General features: G+C 40.5%; 1 protein-coding gene across 5 annotated transcripts in view; it reads left to right on the top strand.

The window, feature by feature from the left end:
• The window catches only part of zfhx3b (zinc finger homeobox 3b), a 140197-nt gene that overhangs the window by 98234 nt on the left and 15936 nt on the right, over nucleotides 1-26027 (top strand). For 3 of the 5 annotated variants that reach the window (XM_078248745.1, XM_078248753.1, XM_078248761.1), the window contains exons 6-8: nucleotides 13847-13954; nucleotides 23757-23893; nucleotides 24442-24642. In XM_078248745.1, coding sequence (XP_078104871.1) covers nucleotides 13847-13954; nucleotides 23757-23893; nucleotides 24442-24642 — 446 coding nt within the window. The remainder of the gene's footprint in view (nucleotides 1-13846; nucleotides 13955-23756; nucleotides 23894-24441; nucleotides 24643-26027) is intronic. The other 2 variants (XM_078248769.1, XM_078248778.1) reach the window with 2 other exon arrangements.

Here is a 26027-nt window from a genome sequence, read left to right as displayed (position 1 = left end):
ATGTTTAGGAGTAAGAATTGTCTTACCTGGAATACATTACCTCATTCATTGCTCAACATTTCCATTCATCTCATCTTCATATGGTTTAATTAAAACAGGGTTTTCTGCATTTTAGTGCATGGTTATTATGTAGGAACAAAGAAGAAGGTATCGTGTGACAGTTTGTGCAATACTGTAAGTCTGACTTTGGAAGCAATAGAGTGTTAAGTAAATGACACTCCTGCTGCTTGCTGGGCCCTACCCTCCATGCCTTCCTCTGGCCATTTACAGTAAATGCTTTTCACTCATTGAGCATTACATGGCGGCAGTTGGTTTCAATTAATTATGGAAGCTTGTCTGAAAAAATGAGTTTGTTTAGGTGTGTACGGCCCAAGCATAACTTAAAGGTCCTATGGCATGAAAATGTAACTGTATGAGGTTTTTTAACATTAATATGAGTTCCCCCAGCCTGCCTATGGTCCCCCAGTGGCTAGTAATGGCAATAGGTGTAAACCGAGCCCTGGGTATCCTGCTCTGCCTTTGAGAAAATGAAAGGTCAGATGGGCCGATCTGGAATCCCTTATGAGGTCATAAGGAGCAAGGTTACCTCCTCTTTCTCTGCTTTGCCCGCCCAGAGAATTTGGCCTGCCCATTAGAAAGAGAGAGACATCATGGCTTGCAAACAAGCGAAGCATGGCAGTTGGTCAAGGCCACACCCCCACCCTCCACCTTGCCCCTCCTCTCTCCTCCTCAATAGCATTTAAAGCTACAGACAGAAATGGCACATACTAAGGAAAGCTCATTGTGGGACTGGCTCTAGTGGCTGTAATTCTGCACCAAGGCTGAATTTTGAGAAAGAGACTTCAGATACAGTATTAAGGGATCACTAAGGCCTATATAAAAGCATCCACAAAGCAGCATGTCATAGGACCTTTAAATATGTTAATTTCATTGTATATTTAATAAGTAACCCCTAAAATGCATTCATATATTTATCACTTATTTCTGAACTTGTAGGGGAGAGCTGTGATGAATACATAAAAACAATTAAGGTAATGGGAAATTTTAGGAAGATTTGAATACTTTAAGTACTCTTACATTAACAGACTTAACAAAATACGAAACAGAACTAAGTGTTAGATGATGACTTATTAGTTGGTACAAGCCCTTAAGACCAAAATGCAGCTTATGTAATGGGTGTTGCGGAAGTGCAGAAAGGCCCATCTGTCTCTTAGCCTATTATTCGAAGCCTTAATCGTGACTTATAGCAGGGCAGGCTAAATAAACAGTAAGTAAGTTGTCTTGGGTAGAGGAACGTCAATGCCTGCAACTTGCTCAACCCTTTGGTCTGAATAGTTCTGTATTGACCCCTCAGGACCCCCCGAGAATTCCCTAATTGAAAATTAATATTGAATCAATGCTGCGGGCAATTTGCATATTGATTATAAACATCCAGGAAGGCACCAAGTATGTCTTGGATCAATAGGGCCCTTCTGCAGCAGGCCGAGTGCACTTCATCACATGGCAGCTGCCTGCTCCTGAGGTTAATGACTGCTGCTTGTTAAGGAGCTCTTGTCAGGTAGAATCCAGCCGTAGGGTCTTTCTGCCAAAACTGGCAGCAGGTGAACTGTGGATGGTGGAAACGGAGGTACAGATAGAGAGGCAGACGGGGAAATATAGGAGTCGGGCAAACCCTTATGTTTTAAGCGACATAGATTCAAGTTTATCTCTGCATTAGGTGCGTTAGCGACTTGTAAGCATCATTGTTGCTCTTTATCAACCTGAGTTTATACCCACTGTTTGTACTCTGTTATTGTATATTATAGCATTGAACCCTGACGCTTCTGTAGCACAGACCATAAAATACTACAACCATGTGGGTTTGTACTGTATATGTGTGTGTTTAAGAGATGATAAAGAAGGGAGGCTGATCAAAGATAACACCTACCATTTCAGCCCCTGGAAGGAGAGAAAACAATATTAGGTAGATCAAAAAGGCACTTTTTAATTTGAAATGAATCTTTCACAGCATTACAAGACAAAGGAGACCAAGAATCCTCTACTTTAAAGGACCGATTAAGATTCAACACATACATTCCTCTCCCAAACTCCCCATAATAGTTTCCACATGTTGAAGAGATGTAAGAGGCGGAGGCAAGAGAGACAGGATGGCAATGGAGACAATGCAGTGAAAAGGTTAGATGCAGACAGAGGAAGATGAAGAAAGAGAGCTCCATCAAACCACCTTCACTGGTAACCTGAGCATAGAATCCAGTAGAAACCTGTCTGGCTGGTTTAGAAGCAATGTTGAAGCCTGGTAAACTAATGGGGCTCTCTAAAACTGGATGATTCTCTGAATCCACAGGAGACAGCAGACCTGATGTGAAGCACATGTGAGAGCAGCTTATGCTCCAGTCTATGAAAGGCAAGGTCTTGAATTAATGCCTCTGCGCAGACTGTGTCCATTCACCCCCTCGCCACCGCCCCCACCCCAATGCACACCCTGCACTGGGAGCTACGGGCTGGGAGCGGAGAATGGAGTGCTGGGCACAGAGAACCAGGCTGCATCTGATTGCTTCATTACAGGCCCTTTCATTGACTTGGTTGCACTGAACTGATGAACTGAGGCAGTGGACAAGGGCACATAATAGGAAGAAATGAATTCTTATCACAGCCTTCTCAGGAGGCCACTGGTCCTGGCTGGATCCAAGAAGCCATGGCTGAATGGAGAGGAGGGGGCTGTATCTGGGCCCATTCATGAGCCAGAAGCAGGATCTAGACTGAGTACATGATAAAGCTTTAGGATGTTGGATCAGTACACAGGGGAGGAACCATGAATCCACAGAGAGCCATATTATTGTAGGCAGCTTGTTTTAATGATTAGTTTGGTGATTAGTGTTTGCTTTCTCCTGGTAACTGACACCCATGGCATAACATTTTTTCAATTATTTGTTCCAACAGTCCTCCAGAGGCAGACTTCTGCTAGTTAGAGTCCCTGCTTTAGGCCCCATAGCAGCACCCAAGCACCAACCACTGAGATAATGAATTAATGTTGTACCTTACTGGGCTCTCACCCCTAACTTGCCAACCTCTGGCTAATGAGTGAGAAGAGTCTTCTGCAGCAAGGACAATAACGGCACCCATTATAAAAAACAACAACAGCAACACTGTCACAACAACAACCACAGACATGCATACAATAGAAATGCGAGATGTGGTATAGCACAGCACCAATTTAGCAGCAGGCTTGGTCTCCATAGGGCAGGGGTTGTTAATCCATGACCATGTCTTAGAGAGGCAAGGGACTCCACAACTCTGACCAACCTGCTTATTTCCATGCCTACATGCACAGTCAGCACTAAACCGACGAGGAGGCGGGTGGGAAAGCCCTACATTTACAATTGCTTCAGATGTGATCGTTACACTATTAACATAATGTTTTCTGTAAAAGTTACCTTAAATTATGTGATGTTGTGTCATCATAATGTTCCACAAATGTGCATACATTAAAAATGTATTTGGTGGAGTCTGCTGATAGGCTGATCAGGTACCACACCTACCTGCCAGTGCACTCTCTCCCCTCTGCCTCCCTGCTGCCATTAAATCTCCTCCCTCCCCCTCTCCTGCTCATACCTGTTCACTTGGCACAAAATGGATGCTGCAAAGCCATTTAATTGGCCTCCACTTCAGAATCCAAGGGCATTTGAAATGTCTCTAATAATATCTCTTCCCCGACAGAGCTGTTCTTGACAGTGTTTGGGAAGAATGTTCTTTGTTGTGAACAGTTGTCTTGCAGCTAGTGGACATCAAACAGTCTTGGTCCTCATCTTATGATCTGTTGGCCTCAGTGATTGCTACTGGGGTGCTGTGGGGTTTCTTTTTTTTTATAGCATGGGATAAATGTTACAAAAACAGTATCAGACATACTAGTCATTTTGGTCATTTCAGAATAGCGGCCCATGTTTTTGCCACATCATCAGTTCCATTTTTTTCCTTGCCATTTTTTTCTTTTTCTTTGTTGCCTGTGTCTTCTTCTCCCTCTCCTGTGGCTGAGCCAAAGATAACTGAGTAGCAGTGTTTGACTGTAATCACTCCAAGTCTCTTTCTCTGGAGAGCAGCACAGCGGGCAGCGCGGTTCCACCCCTCTAGGAGCTTTCAGCCCACTTTCACAGTATTATGACATGTTCATGAAGAATCAGACAAAGCCAAGTTTGCTTACATACATGTAATTCACAGGCACATGCCTTTAAACTGTATATCTTAATCTTATTTGGATAGATCCATCTTCTAATAATTAAACTGTGGATATAAAGAGATACATTTTGACTTACTTTGAGAAGGTATGCTCAACTGAACCATCATTTGAATAAACTTTACAGCAACAAAAAAGGAGCCGTCATGCAGGGGGTGCTCTGTCAAGTGTCATAGGCATTTTTGAATCTCAGGTAAAATTGAAAGCCTAAAGCAATTTGGCATACTGATTAGGCTCAGATTAATATAGGCTGGATATACCACTGAGATTAGAAGGATAACTAGTTTAAATGATGGTTGAATTGGTCCATTGCATCCCATCATCGGGCTCCAAGTCTATTTTGTAATTAAGGCTGTAAGGTGTGTGCATAATCAAATAAATAAATAATGCTGCCAGAATTATGTGATAATAAATTAATACATTACAAGAAGTGAATAAAGGAGCTGCTAATTGCTTGAGATGAGTCTTTTTCATTAGCCTTTTGAAAGGAAACTTCATTATATGCATCACAAGCCATCCTGCCAGACAAAATCTAGTCTTAAAAGTATGCAAATAAGAATAAAGTATTATGTTAGGGAAACCACAAGAGTCATAACACTGCATTTAAATGGACATCTGGATTTGATTTTGTTATCCAGTTTTGATATAGTTCTAACCTCTCTTCACTCCAATAAGTGAGAAACAGAAGTCAAAGGAAAAAGAGGACAACACTGTTGGCTCATAACCCAGAGAAAGAGATATAAAATACATGACTCTCTGAGTAATGTTTTGATGTTTCGACATAACCTCACTCAAATATTGACACGTCTGCCTTGATAATCACATATACAGTAAATACTATCACAGGGTTAATAAACTAGCAATAAAGGCAATCTATGCTTGTACTTTTCTTGCTAACAAACTAAAAATAATAAGTATTTGACATTCTTACGTACACCTCGCAGTATTGATATTCAGTTTTGTTCGCTTTCTCCATACCTATTGTAGCGAGCAAAACATAAAGTTGGTTAAATGCATCTCCAATAACTGCACTGCAAAGTTGGTTGATTTTGTACATAATTACAGTGGAAAACAACCAGCCTATTAAGCTTTTAATGGCAGTAATACAGAAAGCAATGATCATTACTTTGCTGCTCACACTGAAAATAAAGATTTCTCTGAATTGAAAGGATCCACTGACTACTGTTAAGGCTAATTGTGTGGGGTCTTATACAGACATCTGGTTGTACATCATTTGTACGGGCTAAATGCTGATCAGTTAGGAAGGCCTTTACAAGATGTGTCCTAAGTGTGTGTTTTTGGGACTGCTCTGCTGCCTGGTAGTCTGATAGCTCTTGAATTATTTATCTATCAGGCTGCTGGACGGTAGTCACGGCGACCTAGGCCCCGTAGTGGTTGTCTGGCGACATCTCCCTCCAACAGTAGCCATTAGCAGAAAGGGGGTAGGGGTGCTAATGAGCAGGGTGCAATGTGCATGGGACTAGAGTTTTCTAACCCTCCAACCCATCCTCACAGGCCCTCCACACTGAATAAAGATGCACGAAAGATTTACAAAGATCGGAGTGCAGAACTTTTTAATTAGGGAAAAAACGAGTTGAGAAAAGGATTGAAAGAGAAAGATAGAAACAACCACCAGTTTTCCTATTAAGGAGAAATGTCAAGCGCAGTGGTGAAGCAATAGTCTGTGTGCATCCCTTTGTTGTCCTCCCTGACATTGAAGGCTAATTTTTCATGGTTATTTGAACTGGAAAATGAAAGAGAGGTTTGCGATTATTTCCTATAAATGACAACACAATCGCATTACGCTTCAGTACAAACACAGAGAGGATATTGCCTTTTCATATTTCATGTGAAAGTAATGGATGGGCTATGCAAAGAGGAACAGAAAGAAAGACAAATGGTGAAAGAAAGCTCCCTGTGTTTGATTTGTATTAGAAACTGAATGGATAGAGGTAGCAAGAGTTTTTTTTTTTTCAATAAGTGTTAGCACCCTCATGGATGTTTTAAAGTGCCTGTGCAGTGTAATCATTGGATTTCTTTAGCAATTAGCTATGAGCAACCAGCCGGGGTGGTTGTTAGAAGAGAAGTTGCCCAGTGTATCCATTGCAGTCTCTACCAGAAAAATATATATCCATAGTGAGGTCCCCACACACTGTCTCCAGGTATATCAGTACGGCTGTATGTAATAATAATAAATAAATAAGATAAAACACAAGCCCACCATCCTCCACCTCTCCTCTCAACTATCCTGAAACATCTGAACTTAGCAGGCTGTTAAACTTTTGAGAGCAAACACACATCAATGATACCCTATATTTTGAATAAAATTGATTAGCAAAATTGGTATTCATAACCTTAGCAGATTCTGTTTTATCTGGGCGTACGCTTTCATAAACAAACAGCCGGTTAGGCCCTGGGCTGTGGATGGAGACAGGGAGGCAGGATGACCATCGAAGAGAATGGCAAACCAGCCCACTCTGGAGGGGCATGCTGAGAACTGTGTTTGTGTACTTTAAATTTACGAAAGACCGGCAGGAAAGCCTCTGCCGGCAGGACTCATTTAAATAGGACCCATGTGGGAGCTGTGAGCCGGACTCCTAACACGCGCCGAGGTAGGCGCTACATACATCCAACCATGGCAACATTGATTTTCTGAGCTAATACCTCCACAGAACAGTCCACAGGCAGATGGATGCACTACAAAGATATGCAAATGGTGCATTCAATAAATCGACAGGCAGAGATCTTTTTCAGACAGTCCACTGTACTGGTCTGCAGTGCTTTAAAGAAGATATAAACAGATAAGTACCTGTTAATGGACACACACGTACATGAGTGTGCACACTCAGACAAACACCTACCCATACCTGGGAAAACTCAAACTTGATAATATAATTTCATGTTAAGCAGAACCGTTTGAGAAAAGCATTTCTATTCAGCATTAGTTTTTATTATGAAAGTGCTGTTTTAATGTGGCATACTATATTTTACATTTTCAAAGTTTTCTTTAAGAAAGCGTTTTGCACTATATCTTGTGTATAATAACAAAACAAACTGTGGGTATAGTCATATTCAGTGCGCTTATTAGTCAGATATGAAACAAAAGCTGCTGGGTGTTTGTCATATATAATAGATGTGTGCTGTCTTGTTAAGCCCAGCAGGCTGTATGTGGCTGTGTCTCTGTGGAGATAGGCTCTGAAGCTCGCTGTACCTGGTAATTAAAGAGAGTTTGTGGCAAAAGCCAAACATCAGGAGAGATGAGCTTTGAACAAAAGAGCTGTGACAGTTTCAGGTTATGTGATTTTTGTGTCCCTCTTTTGCCAAATGAAAAATCAATACATTTTCCGGGTTATACATATTCAGAGTGTCCACCGTGCTTCCGCCCTGATGGAGAGAGGGGCGGGGGACTGTGGGCTAGAGTGGGGGGAGTCGCCTGTCATAACTGTACCATCGCATTTTCCAACCCACTGGTGAATATTTTAGAGTTGATGTGATTGCCCTTCATGACAGCAGTGATGCTTTTTCTTTTTTACTTTTTTTCAGACACCCCTTCAGCCACCCCCACACTCTATCAAGCCACCCCGATTCTGCTTGGCCCCTTTGAATAGCTTCAAATAGGTGAAGGCATTGTAGTGTGAGTTGGAAAAAGAAAAAGATGCATTAATAAAAGGAGGTTGATTTAAGAGGAGGCAGCAGTGGAAGACGACAAGCATAAATGCATGGTGGGGGGTGGCAGAGAGGCAGAGTGACTCTTTGTGCAGGACAATGTCCCTCAGGCAGAGTAGATGGAAGAGCACTGCCCAGTGATGTTTTTGCCCCCTATTCAGGCTTTTAGCCCACCATCCTAGCAGGCAAAAGTACAGCCTGCATCTTCCATTGTGGATATAATATGTTTTTAGCGAATGGTCATCATCTTGGACATTCAAGGAAGGCACATTGTGTGTGTGTGTGTGTGTGTGTGTGTGTGTGTGTGTGTGTGTCAGTCAGTCAGTCAGTCAGTCACTCAGCTGGGACAGAAGAGTGAGCAGTCCCTGAATGCTCCCTCCCTGTGTAGCCACATTAACCTAGATCCTCCTCTCCTTTATCACTCAAGTAAAACACAAAGAGAAGAACTAGAGCGGCACTCACTTTATCCACTTTATTTGCAATGTATCTAAACATGCCATTATCACGAGAAGTATTTCTAATTAGTATCATTTCCCATGAGATATCACATTGGGGAACATATTTAATACATTACATGGTGCTCAGTAACAGGTCCTATCTTACTGAGTATCAAGAGCACAAAAAGGAGCCAAATTAGCCACATTTAGTGTTTCAATTTTTTTTTCTTCTATTAAAGAACATATGACTTCTATGTCTGACTCCTTGTGACCTGATGCGCTGAGCGTCCTTTAAAATGGGAAGTGACTTCGAAAGGCAAGGTGGGATCAAATTAAGTGTTGTTTAGAAGACCTATGGGGCTGGTTTGATGAGCAGGCACCACCGGGAGAGCGGTGGAGGAGGGGAAGCTGCAATATTGTTCTAAGGCAGTGTGAGCTATCACTGCTGTTTGTGATTAACTTGCCGTTTAAAGTTTTTTAGTTACTAGCTGCCCTAACCTTGTACCCCTCCTCCATCTCCTGCACCACCTCCTCCTCCTCCTCCTCTGCTACCCTCCTCCTCTCCCACTCCTGCCCTCAGCCCCATGGAGACACAAAGTATTCATTCACATTTAGATCCTGAGGTCACAGCAGGGCCAGCAGAGAGAGGCCAGCGAGTCCCCCCATAGACAGGTCAGGAATCTAACACGTAACTCCGACCAGCAGTGCTGAGGTAGCTTACTCTTCTTTCCTTTCAAAATGTGAGAGTGTCAGAGGGAGTAAGTAAAGAAGAGTACAGAGATGGAAACACTTTCATTTTGTGTGTGTGTGACAGGTCTTGTGTTTGTGTGTATTTTACTACATTTATTTTATGTGGAATTATGTGTATTTTTACTACGCTTTCATTCATTTAAATATTACTGTTTGCATTAAGAATGTATCTTATATTTGTCATAGTTGAAGTTCATATAAATGAATATGGAATAAGGTTGATCAACATATATACCAGTATGTTATTTAAAAAGCATTTTTTTGCTCAGCATAACATGTCCACATTTTAACTCAGCTGTATGCCTTGTAGTGCAGTGGCCAGAGCAGATACTGATAATACCATGTTGTGGTTTATTGGGTGTTCATAAACCAAAGCCTCTCTTGTCTCTGGCTAGATTGTGGGCATGTTTTGCTCTGTTGTGGTTTAATGAGAGGTAGCTTGTGAGGACGCACAGAAGTTGCACAAGTGTCTGTGTGTGTGCGTGCGTGCGTGCGTGTCAGAAGGGCGTTATGAGGGGTAGTGGTGTTTTCCTGTGTGTCGTGCTTTAAAAGGGGGGTCTTGCGTATGGGGTGCAGAGGTGCTGATATGAGGAGCGGACAATGCATGAAAGCCCTCAGCATGGGTCCTGTGTCTCATTGTCCCATGGTACCCTCCTGTCACTTTCATTTTGCACCCTCCAGTCCAGAGTCAGGCCAACTTTGATATAAGGAAGGGGTGCAAGGGATGATGGGGGAGCAAGAGGGGGATTTTTAAAAGAAAAAGTAGTGGAGAAAGATAGAGTCTGTGAAGTGTGAAATAAGATTGCTTTTTATCCGACAGTGCAGCGTTAAAGAAAAGGAAGCTGTCCGGCCCTGGATAAAGCAGGGGGGAAGCACACCGCTCTGATTTACAGTGCGGTCCTGTGACATCTGGTTAAAATGATAACAACAGCCTCAATAATTATGAGAGTAATGAGAGCTTAGACACACAGCTCCAGACAAGAGCCCAGAGAGAAGCAGAGCTCAACCCTACTCGAGAGCCGGGTAGAGGGAGAAGCTCAGGTTCTCCAGTACTTTCGAAAGCCAAGAGAGACAGACAAGACAGTGTTGTTGGCTGAGATACTGTATATACAACAAAAAAGAGCAGACTGTCACTGCTGTTTGAGGAAAACTGGAGCCATTCTCAGGTAGGACTGGAATTCTGTACTTTACGAAAGGCAGTTATCATCATAGCAGTGTACTCTGCTGAGGCCGAGGATGGAGGAGGAGCCTGACCTAGTGAAAGATATCTAGAGTGACTATTATTACTTGCTGCTGCTCTTCTCTACAGTCTAGGAAGGAATACTGGAAAGTGCAGTGGTTACCATCAATTATTTATTAGGCCGTTTGTGCTTGTCAGTCTGATTAGCATTAGTGTAATCACTGCTCTTCAGGGGAAAGGAAGGCTGCTCTCTCTCATCTGAAGGTAATCTTGCTGTTTTCAGTGTCTCATCTTTACCGGACACCTCTTGCATAGCATCTGCTTTTGTCATTTCCACATATTTCTTCCCTTTCCCCCTCTCCCGTGTGTTTCTGTCTGTTGCTGCCCCCCCCCCCCCACACACACACCTCATTAATGTGTGTGAGCAAGTTGCTCTCTCCTAGCTTGTATAGAGTGACACCTATGGGCCTGAGTACGCCTCTGCACTCACTAGCAAAACACAAGAGGGGAAAGCTGCTAAGCGTCTGTAGTGTGTGTGTGTGTGTGTGTGTGTGTGTGTGTGTGTGTGTGTGTGTGTGTGTGTGTGCGTGCGTGCGTGCGTGTGCGTGCGTGTGTGCATGTGTGTGAATGAGTGTATACGTCTGCGCGTGTCTGTCTGCGAGATGCTGGAACAGAGAGCCCATGGTCTGTCCCCACTGAGTGACTGGCAGAGCAACGCTGATATGTATATGCTCAGAACAGATGAGTGTAATCTCTGTGTCGGCAATGGGCTTATTCAGCTTGCATGATTAGATTAATGGAACTGTTTCATATCATTGTATTAGGATGGTTAATGAAGACAATTAATTAGAAGACAACCTTCAGGCTATTGTCCTTAACATCTCTCAGATTTGGGTTAGAAATGGCCTGCTGCCATAGCTTTGAGTGTTTCTCATCTATTTAAATCTATGGCTACAGTTTTAGTGTTTCTTCCATTTGCATCCTACTCTTAGGCCACTCATGACCTTTCATTAATTATGGTCAGCCTGGCTTTAATCATTCTGTAATACCGTTGGAGATGAGATGAGGAATAGGCAAAGCCATTTGCCACTTAAAGATGTAATGCTGCTCCTGGAATTAAATGTCTGCATTTATGCATAAATTATGGACAGTGCTCTGTGTTGTGTGTGCTAAAAGTGTCATATACACGTAGATTAAACTTCTAAATAAAGACATGTTGAAAACATGAGGAAGAAAAAATATCAGTGCACATGTTTGCGTGTACAGTATGTTTGCAAGAAGTTGGGGGTGGGTACAGAGAAGCTGAATAGCATTAGAATGTTGGCTGCCTATCACAGTAATGTTTAACACAAAGTGTGTATCAATGTGTAGGTGGGAAATTAGTCTCACTACAAGTGTCATATAGCTAAGAAATGACACCTTGCCCCATTTTTAAAGGTGAAAAAATTTACCTGGGGATTATTTTGTAATCTGAGCAACTGTACAGTATCCTAATTCTCACAGAGTTGTGGATATTTATGCAGGCAGGAGTAAGATGGGATTGTGAGACTCGGTAGGAGATCTTTGGTTTTCTGGGAATGTTTAAGATCTACCTCACCAGCACAGGATGGAGTTCATGGGTTGCCTTGGAAACATTATAGAAACATGGTTAAAAATAAAAGAATAAAATGTATTCATGTGTGTGGGATCCACGGAACACTTACATATGTTTTTTACAAGGAGTCAGTCATCCATTTTAAATATCTTTATTTAAACGCAGGATCAATGGATCACAGGATCAGCTTTTACCAATAATGTGTAACAACACAATCCATGCACCAATCACTCTGCTGTGTGCTACAGCATTTCCATCAGCAAGCAGGAAATGGAAGATATTGCTCCTGTCTTGCCAGTAATACAAAGTTGTTTTCCATTGAATTTGATTTTTTTTTAAACTGAATAACCTCATATGTATAAAGGTGCATGAGACAATATGAGTTTGTAGCCATAGTGTGTATGCAGTCAACCTTTAACAAACAAGGCAGTTTTACATGTGCCTTTAAAAAAAATAGTTAAACATGTTGTTGATGTTTTCTTTCACATACACAGCAGATAATGAAATGTCTCAAATAAAAACAAACAATAATTTTCTTTAATGTATTTTTTTTTTTTTTTTTTTACAAACATCACTTATTTCCATAAGGCATCTCTTTATACTCTTGTAAGAGAGAAATTGTTTCTGAATATTCTATCTATAAGTAAGACTTGTCATCAGTAAAGGGACTGTGAAAATAGCCATGTGGTTCAGAGATGTACGAGTGTTCAAAGTGCATCTGTGATCATTTCACATACCAGAGTTTGAGAACATGATGTCAATTCTATATACAGTGTTTGCAACGTTTCACAACTGACAGGATAAACAGTGAGTGTTGGGAATAATCTGTCACGTCATAAAAGTGGTTTTGGCTGTGGGTAGTCATGTGGTGAGCTAAGATTGGATGTATGATGACTGCAGGGCTGAATACTTGAACAGGATATTTCAGTAGCTGTTGTAGCATTGTCAATATATCAATAGCTCATAGAGTAGAGACCTGAGCATGAAAGCATTTTCAAAAGAGCATTTAAGTACATTTGCTGAGAATTAGCTGACGTGTGTAATAACTGATAGGGCCTATTGACTGCGGCCTAGTTTACTGTTGTCAAATCAATGCCATTGCATGCAAGTCCCACTACTTTTAAACAAACTTAACAGGCAAAGGGGATGTTCAGGGGACACTGGAGGGAAATAAACAAGATTGATGCCCTTTTTATTATCTGTTTTTGCTATCTTTTCCTCTGTGTGTTACTTACAAATGGCGTTATCGGATATCCATTGTTTGACTTCGATGCTCCTAAATGGCCTGATATATCGAGCTGAGGCTTTTAAGGTGGTTACAGGGGAATTCTGCCTTTGACTTGGCATAAAAATGAAATGAATTGTGGCTCTGAAAGTTTAAAATATTTATGATATATATTGTTTTGCAATAGTAGGATAGAAGAAGTGAATTGATGCTTGTATTGGTAAGTAACCTAGCAGACTGCAGCAGGGGATAGTTATGTTTGTGTTCATGTGTGAGAAAGAGAATGGGGGCTTGGTTTCTAAGGTTTTTCTTTAGTCTTCATTTTTCCATCTGCCCATTTGAGGCCACATGTGTGCTTTCTTTCCGCAGTTTTATGTCCACATTAAACAGAGGAAACCATATTATGTGTCATGGTCTTGAATACACGGAGAAATATATTACAAATTAGCTCTCAATACAATATACAATACAAATATAATAATACCATAAAAACAACAATAATAATTATAATAATAATATATTTGCCTATAATCTTCCCCATCTGATTTTATAATTCTGGTCAAAACAAATTTCACAGTGATGATCAGACAGCACAGGACAGAAAGCAGATTCTGCCCTCTTTGTCTGCTAGCCTTGCAACTGTGTGTCAGCATATGTAATTGTTGCAAGCTCCTATAGAAAAAAACGCTGCCGTCCCTTTAAGTGCTTCCACCAATTCTGATGGCGTGGTAATTTACATATCCCGTCCTCCCTCCCCCTTCAGGAGAGCTGAGTGAGGATGTGGAGGCTGCTAGTGAGACCACCGCAGACCAGGAGGACCAAACCAAAGACAGAGAAAGTGGGGGGGAGAAGGAGCTCACCAAAGGGACAGGTAAGGCCAATATTTACACCACACACATTTAGGGAATACTATTCACAGGAAACATGTGGCCCTATACCTGAATGGTGCTAAACAACAGGCCTTTTGTCTTAATTAAAGTAAACCTATTTAAACAAAATATTGAGAGCCTTTTTAAGCATTAAACACTCTATCTAAAAAAAACCTCCCTTAATACAAGTCTCGTTTTGAAAGGGTGCACTTTCATGCTGCAGGTTTCCAGGCATTAAATCCCACCAGTTACCGTTAGGATAAACTATCAATTCAGGTAATATATGTTCAGGTGACATGTGACCCATGTTTTGTCTTTGCATAATAGGTGATGTGAATGTGAAGAGAGGGGCCTGTATGCGTAATCCCAGCTGAGCCATGTGTGTACACACGTGTGATAGCAATATCCCTTCTCAACTTTGTTGCACACACACAGGCACCCAGACAACACTTACCTCTGTTTAATGTTATCAGATCAGGATGGGGTTTTTTTTATCTGTGGGCTTCTTTATTGACAGGTGTAGGTGGTGAATCATAAGAAGGGGGTTGGGCTCATGGTGAGGGGAGGAGCTTTAGGCCAAAACAATCTCTGGTCATGGGTCCTACAAAAGCATTTTAGGTTCTAATCTTACAAATGGTTCAGGATGCATGTGTGGATTTTTTTCTCTGTTTGGCCAATTATGTCAATCACTACACCACATAGTAAAATACAAGTTTTAAACTTTGAGTAATGTTTGAGTTTTAGTATGATTGGGGTCTGTCTGAAAGGCCCTATATTGTTTTAACAGAAGGACGGTTGACAATGAAAGATGACAGCATTGATGATTTTAGAAGTACACAATCAGTTGAGGTTCTTATAGCAGTTGTGGTTCTATTGTTGGTTGTACTATAACTAGAAGAAGTGCTTAAGCAAGAACAGTGTTTGGACTAGTATTAAAAGGTGCTAATTTAATAACACTGTATGGAGCCAGTGGTAAACATTTATTTTTCCAAAGATGGTCAGATGTGTGAAAGATGTTGACACTTGCAATACTTGTATGACTGCCTTTCAAATTGTGCTGCTCAGCTTTATCTCCTCAACATAAATAAAACATGGTTTTAAAGTGTAAAGCAAGAATCTAAAACGTTAGATTTTGTCTTGCATACTGCATAGTGTATGTGCATCACTGCATCTAATTACCGTATATATAAAGATTATGTTTACCGATTGTATTCATATTACTGAATGTCAGTCTAAAGGAAATATAGTTTCATTTTTCTTTTTTATGCACAATTTACTTTGTACCCCTGTGTTAGAAAAACAATGTTGGCAGTTAAGACATCTCTTATTCAGTAGAAGTGATTTCTGATAATAATGACACTGAACATCAACAGGCCTGGATAGATGCTTCTCACTTGTCTAACTTCTTGTGTTACTGCAGGATGTTTTGATTTACACTAGTCAGGTTAAAAGCTGGAAAACAATTCAGACCTTTTGCATACCTAAGTTTTTTATAAAGTGGAGGGGTAAAAAACTTCATCACAGTGTTTGAAGCCCAGCCTTTGTAAAATGTCTTTGATATTCAAACTTCTATTTTAAATGAGGCTGAGTTGTTTGTGCTCTTTGAAAGGGCGACACTCTTCTTTGATGGAAGAAATAATGATATGCATGCCTGACTGAATATGGCTAAAAGTATGTTTTAGCACATCAAAATAAAGCACTTTAAAAAGCATTAAAATGAGCTGGCCGATTAATAATTCACTCATACCTGTGGTGCACAGGAAGACGACTCCTCGCATTAGGATTCCTCCTTTTTGAAAGGCATGCAATTTGATACAAGCATATTCAGTTCCTTTCCTCCCCTCTGTCAGTCGCTAATCACCAAATAAGTGTGTTTCTGTGTTTTCACAAAAGAAATATGTGCTTGCATATGAAAAATTTACAGCTTCCCAGCAGCTTATTAGAAATGCTTAGTTAAAAATAGCTTGTGCATTAGGGAACCAGGTCTGAGGTTCTGTTTGATGTCAGTGAAAAGGTGGGTGGGTAGGGTGGGGTGGTGGGTTCAAGGCTGTGTTGTCAGCGAAAGGTAGACAGCTGTAGTTTAAAAGAAAGGGTCCCTTTTTGTACTTCAAACTTTTAATTTTGTACTTCAAATATTTCAAACTTCAAACTTTTTTTGTGATTGATGAATACAATGCCCATTCGAAGCAAGTGCCGAAAACCTATCTTGTAGAGAAAAAGCGAGGAAGACCTCACAATGCATTTGGTAAACAGAGGAGTGCCTGTTTGGGCTAGTGATTGTCTGAAGATGTTTCTAGAGTAGGCACACAACAGATGTGTATGTTAGAATATGGTGTATGAGCGTCTTGGCCAACCTGTTATTTATCTGAAAGGTGCTCGGTCTCCCACTGTCTGAGGCTGAGCTGTTTCTAAGGTCCATCATTAGAACTACTGAAGTATTTCTTCTCATCGTTGTCATGTAGCTGTTGGAACAGAGCACAACATTGTTCCTTTACAAATGACAGTAACTGTCAGACAGACAGCATGAGTGAACACAGAAAAAAAGCCTTCCTCCTTTTTAAAGCCACTGTCAATCTTATTTTCTCTTTTCTTGTTTCACAGCTCCTCAGTATTCATTAAAATCATTTAGAGGAACATCAGAAGCCTTTGTAAAATGCATATGTATTCAGCGTGTCATCTCTTGAAAGATGCCTTCATTATTCTGTTTTTTATTTATTTATCTCAAAGATAATACATATATGTACAGTACATGCACAGACATTCAGACATATGTAAATATCATATGCCTCCAACACTGCTGGCAATATTTAGTGCAACTTTTTTGTTATTATACAGTATATTATCATAAGTGTATATCCTGAGAGAAGAAAATACAAATTAACAGTAAAAGTAATTAAAAGTGGAATACTAAAATCTTAATGTATTTGGACAAAGATGTTCATGTTGGCCGTGGCTGCAATTTAATCATCCTGCCTGATTAGTAATTCAAAGGGTCATTTTTAATGCTAGGTATGAAATATGTATACATGGATAGCCATGAGGCTCTTTCCTCTCTTCTCACACCTTCTTCACCTCGCTGAGGCAACACTGGCAAAACGGAAGAGCTTCTGCATAAGAACGGGATGCTTACCTTCATTAAAGCAGGTGGTGTATTTATGCTGCAGCTGAATGTATGGGAATGCAGAATGTCAGAGGAGGAAGGAGGGGAATTGTGAATAAACCTGCAGACTCGGACACAATGTGATTTGACATATTAAACATAAATGTATGGGAAAGGTTGTATTGAAAGTTGGGGGAAGAAGAGGGAAGAAAATAATCTCTCCGTTTGGGGGCTAGGAAAATGGTAGTCCTCTGAAATTGAGCTTGATAAATAATTATTTTCATTCCTCTATCTTACATTCAGGAATTTTGGGTGTTAGGTTTAAACATGCCAACAGTTTTTTAATATTTAGTATTTTTAATTTTCACTCAAACATGTCCGTTTTCTTGGTAACCATGTACCAAGTCATTGACCATTTAGCAAGCCTGTATAGAGAATAGCAGAGAATAAGAGTAGGGTTTGGTAAAGCCAAATAACATGATAAGAAAAAGGGAAATTATTTTGCTTAGAACTACAACATATTCTGAGAAATTGGGCATAAATGTTGTTGTTGTTGTGTGTAGGAGTATTTTGACATAGCTTTGTGGAGCACCAATTAAAAGGTGAATTTTATTAGCTGCTGCACACTGTTTTTACTCTTCCTGTGTAGAAATAGTGCATATTATGGGATTTTTCTACTTAATTATGCCGAAAAATATCGCTTTTACCTCTCACGTGTTGTTGAGTTTGATAAATAAATAAAATCAAACCAGATAAAATCTATATTCATACATGAATAAACCTTAATGCATTTCAGACCGAACTCCTACAACAAAGGTGTTTTTTTTATTGTCATGCTGAGGTTTGAAGAATTAACTGTATTGACTTGTAAGAGTTAGTAAGAGATAATAATAATAATAATAATAATAATAATAATAGTAATAGATGGTGTATGAGATAGTAACAAATTATGGTATGTTAAAACTACACATTTCCTAACAGATATTTTAAAATATGTATTTTATTAGTTTGCATTATCTCTCCAGGATGTTCCAACCATGTGCTGCTGTATTTCTCTTTCTTATGAGGCTCCTGCAGTAGAGTTTTACACTGACCAGTTAAAAGAATTGCTCCAAATTATGTTCAATTTAATGTTGACACTATACCTGTGAAACTGTTTAGCTGAAGACTGGGCAGATGGGTGTGCTTATACAACTGTGTGTGTGTGTGTGTGTGTGTGTGTGTGTGTGTTTGGCTCCACGTCCACCTGTGTGTTTGTATAAATATGCTTTAGCAAGGCACATGTGGACATCCAGGTGTGTCGGAGAACCAGATGTTGTGTTGTACACTGTAGATCCTGCATTTAGTCTGTAAATTGAACATGATGATTAGCATCCCCTAGACCCAGCACCGTGGCATTGCAGTCTTCTCATTTTTTACTGTGCTCTCTACATTGTGCTGTTAGTCTTCTGGTGTTGCTTATTCAGAAACAAATGTTATGGATTGTTCTCCATATAACAGTGCAGATATGTAGATTTAATATTAGCCGTGGTTGATGCTTATGGTTAGTTACAATCAAATTATTCAAGCTTATGTTATTGTTACTCCAAAACTGGGAGACATTCAGTGCAGTGGTGATTTGTTATTGCTTTTAAAGCCTAAGTAGTATGAGAAATCAGGAGACAAAGCAGTGAAAATGTTTACATATTCATACCACGTCCTTTGAGTGCTTGTCATCCCTCAAATTGTAATTCATTTTGTCTTTGAAGATAATAGGCCATAAATTGTCCTTGTTTGTGAGCCAACTCCCTGAAAGCTCAGTGTTTATGAGTTTTACCACGGGGTGTCTAATGGGCAAGCACCAGTGCTGTGTCTCCAGAGCGTCCTGTAAAGGTGAACGCCATGTCATCCTGTTGTTCAGTGGCCTGAAGATTAATAACGCTTCTGCTAATTAATATCTTCTCTCAATTTCTTCATCTCTTGCAATCATGTCGTTAGGCTGCATAACACTCTTATACTACACAGTTAACTGTTTTGTTCTTGGACTTCATAAATAATAGGAAGTTATTTCATATGTACAATAGCTTCAATATCGGTTTTTTAATGAATTTCTTTTGTATTTCTTTTTAATGAATGCATAATAATTACCTAAGAAATATAAGATGAAATGGAACACTGCCCTTTATGGCTCTGGGCTCTGACACAGGCTATAGATTAAAAAGCTGGATAGAAATAGGAAAAGGAAAAGACAATATTCAGGTATTGTTAGCATAGCATTACAAGAGAATGACTTGTAACACTAGGGGAGTTGAATCATCTCCATATTAATGGCCAACTTGCAGAGGGAATAGAGGTGAGGACTTTCTATTTTGCAGAGGTGTGTCAGAAGCCCTCTACGGTGTGAAGGTGAAAGGTTTTAGGGAGTTGGGGATTAGAGGACACATTTTCAGTAAGTGTAACACTGAGGAGTATTGAGGTTCACTATGCAGAGCAATTGTGGGTTGAGCTTCACTTTAAAGTGATTGGCAGACTGTGGATGTTCTGGGCAAAGTGACAGTAAAGTTGTGCAGCCTTGCTGGTGTGGACGGACTGGATGATAGGTTAATTTTTTTACAACCGGAGGCCTGAAGCCGCCACGGCGAAACAGGAACTGTGGTAATGAGGGGCAGAGGCTCCGGAGATGATGAGGACCCCATGTCTGTCAGTAGGAGAGGAATTCACCTCCAAAACATCAGGAATCTTTTTCCCATCCTCCACTTCTCTACATGTTGTCTCCTGTAACTCACATTTTAGAATATAGATAACCTCTCCCAGCGACAAAGCAGATCAACAGCAGCTGATTGCACTCCTGGAAGATTTCAATGGCAGACGACCTGTTGTGCTTAATTTAGTCTATGCTGTGTCACTCACTCTGTCCAGCAGGCATCTTGTTTCCCCTTAAAAGCACAACAAGGCTGTGATTGCTCCAGAGAACGGTGCAGTGTGCTGACAGCCCCTTTGCTACTTGAATAATACAGTCCAGCTATGGGAGGTGAGACAAGGTGCCAAAGTCCAATTCACTTACGGGACTCGACAGCACAAAAGCCTCTGGTTTACGGAAAAGGGGCATGAATTAATAATCACCTAATTGACTCTTAGGTTTTTTCTCCACTCCTGCCCTGCCTTTTGTGCTTTCAAACAAAAGCCCACCCTGTGTATCTGTCAAAAGAGCTTTGGTGTGGATGGGGGATCTGACCAAGCAGAAGAGGTCAGGGTAACAGACAGACTCCTGACAGACATTAAGGTCAGTGACGGAGGGGGAGGCCATAGTGGTCTCTGTGGAGGACTACTTATAGTAGAATGGGATAAGCATGGTTAAACTAACCACAGAGGTTTAAATACAGAAATATAAATACGAAGTTGTACCTCTTATTAAAACATTATCATTCAGGAAGCTCTCAAAAGTTACACTGACTTCAATAGTAACTTGGCCAGAGTGACAGCGATATTATATATTAAAGAAAAAACGTCAGGAATTATTCTTACAAAACAAACACATTTTCACAACTTTTTGAGATTGTATTTTTTCCTCTCTGAGCTACCCCGACCAATATAACATCCGAAAGTAAAACTAGACCTCGTCTCTACTTGTTGTCAGCTGTTTTTGACATCCACAGCATATCTCACAAAGTCCTTTTCTGTTCTTTCTTGACAGTACATTGCTCCTGTAATAGTCATATACCCTGCTCCATCAGGACCCAATGTTTTGGTCATTGGTTCTGATCTCCTGCTCATATGGTAGATCCATGTGTCTCGCATGTACGCATCTATGCTCTGACACCAATGTCCAATCTGCTGTGTTAGACTGTTCGTCATGACAAAAATCTCTATTTCATTCCCAGCTTTTCAATGTTTCACTCGTTTCTTTCATCACCCTTGACACAGAAAAACAGGATACAGTAGTTGGATGTTAGTCATGGTGCCTGTGATGGTGTAGGGGTGTAGGGTTCTTAAGAGAAGGCGATTTATCAGATTTATGGAGTCCTAATTGGCCATGACGAGAAAGACTGTGTCTGAGTAAGCCTCCACAGCCCTCCATCTGTCCCACCCTCTCTCTCTGTCTATCTCTCTCTCTCACACACACGCACACACACACACACACACACACACACACACACACACACACACACACACACACACACACACACATAAACATAAAACACCCTGAACTAGAGAGCCGGTTGGGCCCCTTCTACAGCTGCTCTCCAGTGCCTTAGCATAAACAGCCACTTGTTTCACCTCTCTGGTGCTTATTGAGTAATTGTGAAAGTGGAATATACTTACAATCAATTATGTTTATCCTCTTAATCATGAGGCTAAGAGGATACTTGTGTCTACTTAATCCATGCTTACTTTCTGTTTTGTATGTATGTACTGTAATAGCTGCGGCACGAGCCCTGTGTACCTGCTCTTTAAGTCTTAGAATTTTCTTTTACACTACCTCTCTGTTACAAAAGTTAGGTAATTCCCAGTGAATAGCAATTATACATATTTAAGTTGTAGCAGCTGCTGTTGTTTATTTCTGTCCATGCAAACATGCAGTGTAGCTGAGACTTTTTTTATTTATTTATTTTTTAAAGAAAAAGAGCAGGTGCTTAAAAATGTTGCAATCTGTTGTTTTAACAGATGCCGTTGGGTTTAGGCTACTGTTTAGGTCCTTTGCCTTAGGCAACAGTTACATCAGTTCCCTACCTTGTATCTATGAGGCTTCTGGTGTCAAAAGTTGCTTATAGTATTACTGAGCTGCTGATGGAGAGACAAAAAGCCAAGATACAGAGATCAGTGTTTCCTAACTAACTCAATAAGCTAGCTAAAAGAGAAAATAGTTTTTAAGGCAAATATATTATCATTATTAAATAGAATTAGGACTGCTAAACTTGTGAGCAGTCAAAAGATCAACCAGATAGTTGACATGTGAAGGTGAGATGTACATCTTTGTTTTCATCGAGAGATGAGTTCAGGGCAAGTAGGAGTGGACTGAAGTGGAGTTGAGGAGGATTTGGTGAGGACAGTGCCATGACTGAGAGGTTAATGTCAGGGAATGGGAGGTTCCTTTTGTTTAACATTCCCTTTGTTTATTGGCGGATGTGTTTAATAGGATTGACTGTGACTGAACCCTAATAGGGCCTCCCTGGCTGATCCCGGTGTCTCTGGGAGATCTTGCAGGCTGCTCTGTCCAAAGCCAGGTCCCCCACTGGGTAATCAACTCAACTGCCCTTGTCCTGATTGGAGCTGACATTTTAATGTCTGGAGCAAGAGCGTGGTCAGCCCTGCTTAACCTGACCCCCCTCCAAACCACCCCTCCCATACCAATGGCCTCTATTCTCAATTTGCCCTTCTAGAACTGTACAAATAAGGCCAAATTTAACTCTTTATGGGCTTGTTAGGAGTTGGCAAGACACCTCCTTAAGTTTCACAGTGAATTCTTTCCACTGGTGACAAAGTGGGCTACTACTGCAGCTCCCCCTTGCTGGCTCCATGTAGATTTAGATCCTCTCTGACCCCTTGCTTCACTGAGTGCTCAGCTGTGATGCATCTCTGTTACCACCTCTAGTTTCCCTTTTTCTTTATAAAGTGGAGTAGTTTTAAAGTGGTTTGCAGGGGCTCTTGTGTAAGGCCTTGCTCTGCAGAGATGCTATTTTGTTAATATAGTTTTTGTGTGGATTAGCCCGGTGATTCAGTTTGTGAGCAAGTCAAACACTTGAGGTAGCAGTATAGGTGACTATAATGGAAATCTTTTCAAAGATTGGCAGCCACCCGACAATGACTGTAGCCCTTTCCACAGACTGAGCACTGAAGCATGGCTGTATCCTGTGAATGTGCTTGGGTATGACTAATCATTAGTCTGATGCCATGTTTGAGGCCAATGGCATATTTTTATGTCTTCAAAATATTAAAGTTAAATGAAAGGTTGTTGTCATATGCAACCTTGCTTTGAGGAAAAATCAAGCTTTGCTCAGGGGCTTGAAAAGTGCTTTTTTAATCTCACTGTCCTCTTTTTGTCACAGTCCACTTGCACAGAACTACAGCACACTGGAAAGGGCTTAGCTGGTTTCTGTGACAACAAGGATAAAATGTAGTTAAATACACAAGGGGTGGTTGAAGACATTTTATAGAAGTGTTACCTTTATTTGTATTACAATATCACGATCACTTGAAAAATGAATAGCCATACACCATTATACAGGTAAGAACTAATTACAGAAACCAGTTGTTCAAAGTTGAGTCTGGTGTGGATCTCTTTACTTTTCTTGCTATATGATGAGGTCGCAAGATGTTTGATTACCTTGTCTCAAGTTTAGAAACTCATGTGGACTGAAAATATGTGTGAAACCTAAAGTTGCACCCTGTGGCAAATTAATATTTTCATTAGCGTTTATGGTGTTGTATGATATCCTGACAAGCCAACATTGAAAAAGACAGCTCCCCTGCACCAACATGGGAAGACAAGTGAAACAGTGTGTGGTATTTTCTATGGGGAGACATGAGTTGGATAACAACACCTTCTCTGCCCAATTCCCATTAAATGCAGTTATATCACATTTAAGAAAGACATTCCAAAGCCCTTTATCCACAGTGTTATTGATTGACCTGCTCCCAAGCTGCCAAGTCCTCACCTTGTCTTGACATGTCTGCTCTCCTCTCTTTTCCCCTCTGTGTTTGTGTGCATCTGTGTGAATGTGCAGCAGTGTCTGGCCACTCGGAACGGCACCAGTCAGATTCTCCAATCCCCTCCAAAAGGCCCTCTTCGCGGTCAGAGACCTCCGAGAGCCCGCTCTCCTCAAAGCGTCCCAGGACAGCTGAGAAGAGCACTGCGGAGCAGGTAAGAGTTACAAGCCACACAGTTTGGATAACATTGATGTCTCCAGATGTTCATGAAACTCTTTGAATTAGGGGACTCCTGCTAAAGGTTAATTCATCCTCAAATACCAAGCCCTCATTATAAGCTTGAAACTTACACATTAATGAAAAGAAGAAATGTAAAAATATACTTCTAATAATTTTTAGTCAGTTATCTTGCTGACCCTTTTTATATATATATATATTTTTTTACCTCCAATCTCAAAGAAATGTTAGCCTTTCTGCTGCAGTTGCACTGCTAATTGTGTATAAGGTGGAAAATCAATATAGTATTTGACAGATGAGAGCACTTTGAAGTAGGTGCCAAGACTCACTGGTGCTCAATATTACACAGTTGTCTGTGATCAGAGGGATCTGCCTGCTTGAGGGAAGGGGGCCCCAATCTTCTGCCTGATATACAGCTCCTCTTCAAGCAGGCCCACCGTGCTCAGCATTTCACCCCATTAACCCACTGTGGATCTGTTTCTCCCTCTCTCTCTTTCCATCTCTGTTCCTATCTCTACTACCCAGATGTACCAGTGTCCCTATTGCAAGTTCACTAACACGGACCTGAATCGTCTCAGAATGCACGTGATGACGCAGCACTCTGTCCAGCCCATGTTACGCTGCCCATTGTGCCAGGACATGCTCAACAACAAAATCCACCTGCAGTTCCACCTCACACACCTCCACAGCGTGGCTCCTGACTGTGTGGATAAGCTTATTGCCTCAGTAAGTCCCTTGTTGTGTTTATTTTTTGTGTGATCGGATACTGGGTGGTTGGAAAGGTTGAAATGTTAACTCCATTATCATTCTTATATTTCTCAGCCAGCAATGCTTTTGAATAATTTTCTTTACCAACCTGCATATTTCAAGGTAACCTGAAGTTTGTTAGATTGGTATGTGCACAATGTTTATTCTGGTCATCCAGCACCATAGCAAATAGAATGCATTAGGAAATGCATTTTCCATAGTTTCTAAGTTCGGATATGCAGAGGAGGAAAAGCACTATAGATTAACAAATGTATGGCCTTGCCATCTGGGTAAGCTGAATTGTATACACACTATCACCAATCTAAGTTTTGATTCTAATTAATCTATCCACTCTGTCCCATATTGTGTCTACCATTATCCTCACAGTTATTAATAAGAAACTACAGTCAGTCGAAGCTGTGCTGTATAGGCCTGACATATTGCTACAGTACTTATACATATTATGGTCTGTCAGATTGCAGACACTGGGTCAGGTCAAGGACCAGTGTAAGGATTCAAGAATATTAGTCACTCACTCTTAATCAATCCTTCACCATGTAGTGGCGGCCTAGCTGTGAGAACAATTGTCATTCCTATCTTTCCTTCTATAAATTGCCAACATTCAGTCTTTTATCAAACACAAAGAATGCTGTTAATTACGAAATGGCTGCAGGCAATCCCATTGGCTCATTGGAAATGATTGGGCTTTTTAAGATGCATATTTTTCTCCTCTTTTTCATTGTCTTAATGTGTCCATCATCAGAAAGCCTTTCTCCAGCTCTCCTCTAATCACAATCATTTGGGGAGGGGAACTCATAATCTGTTTTTGTATTTTTTAATGATTTCAAGATGAGCTAGTCTCTTAGCTCCCAGTTCATTTATTACTACACTGACATTCTTGCCATGTCTTTGATCACCTATGTGCTAGTCAAAACAAAGCTTTTCATGATGAATATGTTAAAATAATTGTGACACAGATTAATCAAAATTTAATGAACAGTTTCGCCACTTTATGAAATTCAAGTACAAGAAATGGAAATGTTATTATTCACTACAAATCAGCCCAAAATCAAGTCTCATATAAAACTGTATGTATTTATAGATACATTTATAGAAAATGAAACATAATCTGTGTCAATCTTCAGGTCCATTCCTACAGGAAATAAGATGCAAAATCTGTAGTGTTTGTATCTTGAGTCATGTAGTCTTTGACTCTCAAGTCCTGAAGTTAGATTTATTATCATCTACAATGTACTGGGGCATCATTTTCTACCTAGAGAGAATACTTTCTTTGCTTTCGATAAAGCTAATCAAGAGGAAATAAAATTTTATTTGCCCTGTTTTCTTGTAAATCACTGAGCAAA

The sequence above is a fragment of the Sander vitreus genome, chromosome 1 (assembly GCF_031162955.1).
Source record: "Sander vitreus isolate 19-12246 chromosome 1, sanVit1, whole genome shotgun sequence".
Lineage (NCBI taxonomy): Eukaryota > Metazoa > Chordata > Actinopteri > Perciformes > Percidae > Sander > Sander vitreus.
This window is presented reverse-complemented; position numbering and strand designations above follow the sequence as displayed.